This window comes from Gekko japonicus, unplaced genomic scaffold (assembly GCF_001447785.1).
Source record: "Gekko japonicus isolate JY-2015 unplaced genomic scaffold, Gekko_japonicus_V1.1 scaffold4518, whole genome shotgun sequence".
NCBI classification, from domain to species: Eukaryota; Metazoa; Chordata; class Lepidosauria; order Squamata; family Gekkonidae; genus Gekko; species Gekko japonicus.
The window spans coordinates 13,803-23,203 of NW_015161547.1; the positions used below are offsets into that span (position 1 = coordinate 13,803).

Below are 9,401 nucleotides of genomic sequence, written 5' to 3' on the forward strand. Positions count from 1 at the left end.
TCCGCAGGAAGTCGGTCCCCCGGGAGGCCTTCACTGCTTTCTCCAAGCCCAACTTTCACAGCCCAAAGGAGCCGAATGCACAAGCTACGTCTGGCCTTTTGAGTGGGGACCCTGACCCACGGAGACAGATAAAAGGGGGTCCCCTCCCCTCCCTGCGTGATGGCAGGGGAGTGTCCTGGAGGACCCCGGCAGCCCGTGTCGTAAGAGAAGGGCACAGGAAAGCAACGGGGCCCCTAACATCCCTGCCCCACGGGGGGGGGGAGGGGGTGCCGTTTTCACAGCGCACGTGCAAACGGCAGCCTCAAAGGAAGGTTTCCTGACAGCGTCAGCTTGAGAGCTGAAGCAGGGCACGGAATCTCCAGCTTTGGCCGGAGGGGACAAACACCATCTGGGATCGGTCTCAAATGGGGAGGGGGGGTGCACAAGTCCCCCCCCCCGGTATTTCTTCCCTTCTGCAGCCCAGCCCCAAATCAGCCCTCATTTTTGGCCAGCTCTTTGGTACGGGCCCCGTCCTCGCTCCTGAAGCTGCCTGTCCCCTTTCACTGGCCGCCTTCGGGACACTGCCCCCGAAAGGAGCTTCGACCTGGATCCGAGCACGAGAGCCACCCCCCACCCCCCCACACGGTCACCACTTGATGTTAAACCCGGCAGCGTTCGCCTTCTCCACGGGGTGGTACTGGGTGTGCAGGGCTTGCCGCGCCCGCTCCGACGTGGGGCCTCCCAGCCATTTTGTGTAGAGTGCCCTCACGCCCTCGTTCGCCTCGGGCTTCTCCGGCTCCACCGACTCGTACAGCCTCTCCACTTGGAGCAGGAGATCTTTGCCGGCTTCGCCGTCCGCTCGGAGCTGGCCGCCCCCGTTCAGGCACCCTGCGGAGCAAGAGGGGCCAGATAACAACTTGGGGGTAGTCCCTGGCCCGAAAGAGATCCGGCTGTCCTCGACCAGGGACAGGGCCTTCTCGGTCCTGGCCCCGACCTGGCGGAACTCTCTGCCAAACACCACCAGGGCCCTGCCGGACTGACTGCAATCCCGCAGGGCCTGTGAGCAGTGTTCCCTCCAAGCTGAGTCAGTGTGAGCTGGCCCACAGGTTTTTTAACCTCCAGCTCACGCAGTTGTTGTCTTAACTCAGGGAGGGAGGGGCTCCAGAGCAAACTAACGTATGCTGCAGTCAGATCGCCCGCTCACAACTCGAATGCCAGGAGCTCACAAAGTCGGATTGTCGCTCACAAGACTCCACGGCTTAGAGGGAGCGTCGCCTGTAAGGCAGAGATGATCGACCTGGCTTCTGGTTGAGGACAGCAAGGGTTCCCTTCTTGGCCGGCACCAATGCGCCCTCTAAGCTGTGGAGTCTGGTGAGCAAAAATTCAACTTTGTGAGCTCCGGGCATTAAAGTTGTGAGCGAGCGATTGGGCTGCTGCATCAATTAGTCTGCTCTGGAGTCCTCCTTTTCCTGAGCGGAGGATATATATGGATTTGGTTCATTCCTTCCGTTTCCCCACTAGTCCAATGGGACCTTTGGTTGAGGACAGCGGCAGTTTCCTTCTTGGCTGGCACCCTTCTCATTCCTCCTGCATTGATCTTTCTTTTGCCCTCTCCCCCCCCGCCTGCAAAGTAGCCGGCAGTCTGAAATCAGATCGGTTAGCATTTGCCATCTCTTTTCTTCAGATATGTGTTATTCACATTCTAATGATTTCATCTGGTTGTGTTTTAGGGATACTCCACGTCACCCAGAGCCCGGCAATAGCAGGGATCGGGCGATGAATAGATCCAATATATAATTTTTTTTTTAAGCCCCAGTGTCAGCAAGCTGCCAATGTTTTGTTTTATTTGTTCTGTGTGCGCTTGTTTGCTTTCACTTTCACATGTAGAACTGTTGATGCGCATAATTGCTTAGCCTGCCAAAACGTCTATATCTCTCAAGGCCAAAGGTGGTTGCCGCTGCTTGTTAGTTGCTGGAGGCTCTCACGAAACACCGTGAGAAAGAGATAACATATGCTGCCTAGAAGCTTTTGCTCCCAGGCCCGATGGCGTGCGCGGGAACCCCCGCAATTGGGCCGCAGTAGTTTGAATGTACTATAACATGCCATGCTCTTTGAACCCCCCTCATTCTGAACAGTGATTTTGTCCATGCACCTATAGCTTCAAATAAAGTAAAACCTTTCTGCAAGTGTGTACTTCGTTGATGCTGTGGGAAGACACCCAGGAGGGCCAAAGTGTGGCTTCGGCAACGGGTGTCCGTCCGTGCTGCTGGGCCAGTTCGCCTTCCCCATTGACCGGTCATCCAGACCTCCACAGTTTCTCTTCAGCTTTACCAACCACCTCAGGAATTTAGGCAGCATGCTCAATGCTCCCTCCGAGCTGTGGAGTCTTGTGAGCAAAAATTCTACTTTGTGAGCTGCTGGGATTAAAATTGGGGCCGAGCCGTTTGGCTGCAGCACAAATTAGTTTGCTCGTGGGCCCATCCTCTTCCTGAACCGAGACAAAAATGGGTGAGCCGGAGGCTGAAAACCTGTGAGCCAGCTCACACTAACTCAGCTTAGAGGGAACATGCTTATTATTCAGCCTTTGGGGTTTTCTGTTCTCATGACCAACGCTCCCTCTAAGCTGTGGAGGCCTGTGAGCCGAAATTCTACTTTGTGAGCGACTGGCATGAGCGTTGTGAGCGAGCGATTGGGCTGCCGCGTCAATTAGTCTGCTCCGGAACCACCCTTCCCGGGCTAAGACCAAATGTGTGAGGCTTAGAAACCGTGAGCTAGCTCACCCTAACTCGGCTTAGAGGGAACACTGCTCAGGACCAGTGTTCCGTCTCAGCTGAGTTAGTGTGAGCTAGCTCACAGTTTTTTAGCCTCCGGCTCACACATTTCTGTCTTAGCTCAGGAAGGGAGGGCTCCGGAGCAAACTAATGACTGCAGCAGCCAAATTGTTTGCTCACAACTTTAATGCCAGGGGATCACAAAGTAGAATTTTTGCTCACAAGACTCCACAGCTTAGAGGGAACACTGCTCAGGACCATCCTTTCCAGTTATTGCCACCACAGAGCCTCGCCCAAGAGTCTTCCCAGTTTCTTGTCGTTTCTTTCAGCTAGTCTTGTGGTGTATATTAAAAAAGGGGCGTTAACCCTGGCTGGCCCTGACTTTGACAGGCCAGGCTAGGCTGATCTCGGGAGCTAAGCAGGGCTGGCCCTGGTTAGTACTTGGATGGGAGGCCACCAAGGGAGTCCAGGGTTCAGTATGCAGAGGCAGGTGAGGGCAAACCACCTCCGAAAGTTGAAAACCCACTGTACGTCAGTTGCAACCGGATGGCACATAGAGCACGGACTCTAATCTGGGAGAACCGGGTTTGATTCCCCACTCCTCCACCACATGCAGCTGCTGGTGTGACCTTGGGTCAGTCACAAGTTCTCTTGGACCTGTTCTCTCAAGGGCAGTCCTTGAGAGAGCTCTCTCAGCCCCACCTACCTCACAAGGGTGTCTGTTGTGGGGAGTGGGGGGAGGAGATGGTCAGCTGCTCTGAGACTCCTTCAGGCAGTGAGGGGTGGGGGATAACTCCAAGCTCCTCTTCTTCTCTTCCAATTGTATTTTGCAAGGCTCAGTGCCGCTCTCCCAGCCCCCCCCCCAACACCCACCTGAAGGGCACGCCATGACCTCCACGTAGTGGTAGGGCGACTTCCCCCGCTTCAGTTTCTGCACCAAGTTCTGGATGTTCCGGAAGCCGTACGCCAGGGCGAAGCGCAGCAGGGTCTGGCCGTCTCGCTCCAGGGTCACCTCCTGGAAATCTTTGTTTCTGAAAGGGGGGGCAGACAGAAACACAAACAGGTGCAGTTCTTGCCTGCGGTCGCTTCTCCCTGACAGCGCTTGCCTGTGAGCTCTCTTGGCTGCGCTTTCGGGGAACATTCATGAACATTCCAACTGTTCAAGAGGAAACCAAGAACTGGAGAATGTTGACTACCGTGTTTCCCCGAAAATAAGACACTGTCTTATATTTATTTTTTCTCAAGAAGACACACTAGGGCTTATACCACAAATGTCTAGAAATCCTGCTAGGGCTTATTTTTGGGGTAGGTCTTATTTTCAGGGAAACAGGGTAGCAGCACGGTGTTATTGGGGGGAGGGGGAGCCAGTTGGGTTGTGGGGAGAAATGCCTCCTCCTTTCTCATCTACAGTTTGCACGGTTGCTGGCAGCAGTGTTCCCTCTATGCTGAGTTAGCGTGAGCTAGCTCACGGTTTTCTAGCCTCTGGCTCACACATTTTTGTCTTCGCTCAGGAAGGAGGGCTCCAGAGCAAACTAATTGGCAGCCCAGAAGGAGTCTCAGAGCAGGTTTATTTATTTATTTATTTGATTTGCTATCCCACCCTAACCCCTAAGGTTGCAATCCGTTTGCCTTCCCCTCCCCACAACAGGCACCCTGCGAGGTGGGTGGGGCTGAGAGAGCTCTTTCGAAGACTGCTCTTAAGAGAACAGCTCTGAAAGAACTTGTGACTGACCCAAGGTCACCCAGCAGCTGCATGTGGAGGAGTGGGGAATCAAAAATGGTTCTGCCAGATTAGAGCTCACGCTCCTAACCCCTTCACCAAACTGGCAGCTGCCTTTCAGGCCCCCTTTCCCAAATTCACATCAGAAATCTCTCGTCTCCGTCCTTTAGCTCAAACGGCTGTAAACACTTGTGAGCAAAGTAGGGAGTTAATTCTTTGACCCAAATGAATTGTGAACAACCGGCAGCCAGCGGGCCTGAACTAAATGACCAGGACGCAGAGACTTTCTTGCTGGGGAAGGCATCCTGGCTAGGCTACTCAAGGGGAGCTCCGGGAGGAAACCCGAACTCGGTACCTCAAGGGCTTATACTCCAGCTTCTCCACTTGAATCCCGAAGAGCTCCATTGCTGCGTGCTTGAAGATGTGTTCCAGGTAGCCCCCGGAACCGCCTCCGGCATGGCCAAAGACCCGCTCTTCGGAGCAACTGCTGAATCTAAGAGGGGGACCACAGAACAGAATCCTAGAACCACACAGAGTTGGAAGGGACCACAGAGGCCATCTAGTCTGACCCCCTGCTCAACGCAGGATCAGCCTAGAGCATCCCTGACAAGGGTTTGTCCAGCCGCTGCTTGAAGACTGCCAGGGAGGGGGAGCTCACCATCTCCCTGGGCAGCTGGTTCCACTGTTGCACAACTCTGACTGTCAAAACGTTTTCCCTAAACTCCTTCCCGTCCTTAATTTAAACCCATTCTTGCGAGTCCTCTCTTCTGCTGCCCACAGGAACAGCCCCCTGCCCTCCTCTAAGGGACAGCCCTTCAAAGACTTCAGGAGAGCCATCCTGTCTCCCCTCAAACTCCTCTTCTCCAGACTGAACATTCCCCAGTCCCTCGGCCTTTCCTCAGAGGGCTCCAGGACCCCGATCATCCTCGTCGCTCTCCTCTGCACCTGTCTGTCCACGTCCCTTTTGAAGGGAGGCCTCCGGAACTTCAAAGACTTCAGGTGCAGCCTGTCCCATGCAGTGTACAGCGGGACTATGACGTGATTTGGATGTTATGCCTCTGGTGATACACCCCAAAACGCATTAGCCTTTTCTGTCACTGCATCACACTGGCTACTCATAGTTAACTTACAGTCCACCCGTACCCCAAGAGCTCTGGCCCCGCCGGTGGACCTCCTGGTGGCCCCTGAGTTTGGGCCACTGTGTGCCACAGAGGGCTGGACTGGATGGGCCATGGGCCTGATCCAACATTGGCTGTAAAAGAAGCCTGGGGCTGTGATGCTCTGTATTGGTGTCTGGGGGCGGCCACAGTGGGAGGGTTTCTGGAGTTCTGGCCCCGCTGGTGGACCTCCTGATGGCCCCTGGGTTTTGGCCACTGTGTGACACATACAGTGTTGGACTGGATGGGCCATTGGCCTGATCCAACCCGGCTTCTTTTATGTCTGGGGCAAGGGATGCTCTGTGTCCTTGGTGCTTGGGGGGGGGGCAACAGGGGGAGCTTCTGGAGTTCTGGCCCCGCTGGTGGACCTCCTGATGGCCCCTGGGCTTTGGCCACTGTGTGACACAAGAGTGCTGGACTGGATGGGCCATTGGCCTGATCCAACACGGCTTCTCTGATGTTCTCATGTTCACTGCACGGAATGGGACGGTAGCCCTACAGGCTGACCCTGCGTGAGCGTTCAGAGGTTCAGAAACCTCTAGGGAGTGGGTACTTCCGCTCTTCTCCTTGCTGCAGACTCAAGCGTGGCCAGCGAGGGTTAAAAGCCGCCGAAGGCTTCCCTGCAGGAGGGGGGCAGGGGAATCCATGAGGTTCAAAACATGGCGTAGGAGTGGAGGGATCTGAATGCAAGGGAACACAACACCCGAGAAAAAGGCACTTACAGGCCGTCTAGTGGGGCGGGCTCCACGTCAGGAAGGGAAACCCCTTCTTGGTCCAGCAGCTTCACAACTTCTCCTGAGCAGAGAGAACAGAGGCGACAGATTAAACATAAAGCATTTGGAATAGTGTGTGCAATTCTGGTCACCACACCTCAGAAAGGATAGTATAGCTTTGAGAAAAGGGCAGAAAAGGGCAACTAGAATGATCAAAGGGTTGGAACACTTTCCCTATGAAGAAAGGTTAAAGCGCTTGGGGCTCTTTAGCTTGGAGAAACGACGGCTGAGGGGGTGACACGATCGAGGGTTACAAGATTATGCCTGGGATAGAGCAGGTGGAGAAAGAGGTACTTTGCTCCCTTTCTCACAAGACAAGAACTCGTGGGCACTCCATGAAATTGCTGAGCGGTCGGGTGAGAACGGATAACAGGAAGTCCTTCTTCACCCAAAGAGTGATTAACACATGGAACTCACTGCCACAGGAGGTGGTGGCGGATACAAGCATGGACGGCTTCAAGAGGGAACTGGATAAACATATGGAGCAGAGGTCCATCAGTGGCTATTAGCCACAAGGGACAGATATGAACTCTCGGTCTGGGGCAAGGGATGCTCTGTATTCTTGGTGTTTGGGGGGGGGCAACAGTGAGAGGGCTCCTAGTGTCCTGGCCCCACTGCTGGACCTCCTGATGGCCCCTGGTATTTCTGGCCACAGTGTGACAGTGTTGGACTAGATGGGCCACTGGCCTGATCCAAAAAAAAAAATCATACCCCCCCCCCCAATTTAAAATCCCAACTTAGAACTGCTAATAAATGCAATAAATGGGCCCCCCCCCCCAAAAAAAAAAACCTGTCTGGGAGAGATGCCGGAAGCTGGACAGGACGGCCTGGCCTTCCTCTGGGGCTGTCCCTAGCGGCTGCTCTGGCAAAGTAGTCTCCCTCCGTTATCCCCGCTTTCCTCCCTGCGTTTCTGGAAACAGCACCTTCTCATTCTGTACCTCTGGCCCTGAGGAGCATGACTGAGAAGGCAGCACGGTCAGCTGCCCTGAGCGGATGGGGCTGAAATCGACAGGTTCCTTTCTCCTTTCCCACGTGAAATGGCTGGGGACCAGGGCATGGTAATGGAGGGAGGAGAGAGAAAGGAATTCAGTCTGTGCCCCGCCTAGGACAGACTGGCCAGTGACGGTGAGAAGAACCACCACCTCCCGCTTTCTAAGAGAGTCCTGGTGAAGGGGGCGAGGGGCCGGCCACTGTCCTTCGCTAAGGGAATCGCACTCTCTGGCCCGGTCCGCTAGTCACCTGTCGTAATCACGCAGTCGACCTCCCGCGTCTGGTGCTCCTGGAAGAAGAAATCAGGGCGGGAGGCCTCCAGTTTTTTGTCGTAGCAGGGCATCACGGCCACGTGGTAGATGTGGTCGGGCCTCAAGCGCTAAGAGGAAGGGAGAGCGAGTGTTAAAGATCAATACAGAAGATCAGAACCAAGTCAGTCTAGGCCGAACATCTCTTTGTGATAGAAGAAGAGGAGGAGGAGGAGGAGGAGGAGATTGGATTTATACCCCGCCCTTCACTACCCGAAAGAGTCTCAGAGCAGCTTACAAACTCCTTTCCCTTCCCCTCCCCACAACAGACACCCTGTGAGGCAGGTGGGGCTGAGAGAGCTCCTTCAAGGACTGCTCGAGAGAACTTGTGACTGACCCAAGGTCACACCAGCGGCTGCACGTGGAGGAGTGGGGAATTAAACCTGGTTCTCCCAGATTAGAGTCCGCGCTCCTAACCACCACGCCAAACTGGCTCAAAAGAGGGGTTTTTTTTCTGCAGAACACAACAGAATGCGACCCCCCCAAATTGCTTCCAATGGAGCTTGGATTTGGTTCAAAGCATTCTGGAGATTTTCGGACCAGGGTCCATCCCAGTGTTGCAGGAAGACCGCTACAGACTGGTTTGCAGGCTCAGGCTCCAGGTCCGTTGGGACTCCCTGGCCAGAGGTCAGCCCAAATCTCAGTCCCGCGCATCGGCTTCCTCACGAAATGCAGCCTTCAGGAGTGCCTCACCTGCTGTTCGGCAAAGTGGCCCTTGACCAGAGAGCCCATCACCTGCTGGGGCGACTTGGCCGTGCTGACATAGGGGACGATGAAACTCCCGTGGGTCTTTTCGGCGTAGCAGATCCAACCTGAAAGAGCAAAGGAGGAGAAGAGAAGAGATTGGATTTATACCCCGCCCTTCACTACCCGAAGGAGTCTCAGAGCGGCTTACACTCTCCTTTCCCTTCCCCACAGCAGACACCCTGTGAGGTAGGTGGGGCCCGACGACTGCTCTTGAGAGAACATCTCTGAGAGAACTCGTGACTGACCCCAGGTCACCAGCAGGCTGCATGTGGAGGAGTGGGGAATGAAACCCGGTTCTCCCAGATTAGAGTCCGCGCTCCTAACCACTACACCAAACTGGCTCTCCGAAGCTGCCGTGTGCCCTCTGGGATGGAGTTGCAAGGAGGATCCCACAACATTTCTGGGGGAAGAAGGAAAGACCCAACAAGCGAGGAGGGAGGGGGGCAGGAGGGAGGAGCCCGGCTTGCAGGGGGAGGGGTCCACCACGTGCGTTTTGTTCACATTTCACACTCTCAGCCGTGGCCCCCTCTCAACCTCCACACCTCCCTGCCTTCCTCTCTGGCGATGAACCAAGAGCCGCTCCTACATCGAGGTGATGGGAAGGGAGGGACGATCCCAGGTTCTGGGAGCGAGGGAGGCCAAGGGCTCCCGATTTTCCTGGGTCGGCCGGGGGCCTCTCTTTCCCCCCACCCCCAACTCAGTCCACTCTCCTGTCCCCGCCCACCACCACCACGCCACTCTCACCCCACCGGTGAGCTTCACCTGGGCATGCGGCAGCCAACATGGGGAGCGCCCTCTCGTCGTCGGCTTGCCTCCGGAAGCGGCGCACAAACTCCCGCTGGCTCTCCAGTAGGCTGAAGTTCCGGGAGAAGGTCGTGTCGAAGACAAAGTCCACCCCTGGGGAAGACAGAAAAGAGTTCTGCCAAGTTGGTGATGGGTTCCGGGGGGGGGGGCGG

General features: G+C 55.4%; 1 protein-coding gene across 1 annotated transcript in view; it reads right to left on the minus strand.

The window, feature by feature from the left end:
* Window positions 1–16: 16 nt before the first annotated feature.
* Window positions 17–9,401, minus strand: part of NARFL (nuclear prelamin A recognition factor-like) — a 13,309-nt gene continuing 3,924 nt past the window's right edge. The window contains exons 4-10 of the mRNA XM_015429290.1: window positions 9,208–9,364; window positions 8,392–8,510; window positions 7,640–7,769; window positions 6,350–6,422; window positions 4,826–4,963; window positions 3,624–3,781; window positions 17–867 (exon numbers count right to left, since the gene is read on the minus strand). Coding sequence (XP_015284776.1) covers window positions 626–867; window positions 3,624–3,781; window positions 4,826–4,963; window positions 6,350–6,422; window positions 7,640–7,769; window positions 8,392–8,510; window positions 9,208–9,364 — 1,017 coding nt within the window. The 3' untranslated portion in view covers window positions 17–625. The remainder of the gene's footprint in view (window positions 868–3,623; window positions 3,782–4,825; window positions 4,964–6,349; window positions 6,423–7,639; window positions 7,770–8,391; window positions 8,511–9,207; window positions 9,365–9,401) is intronic.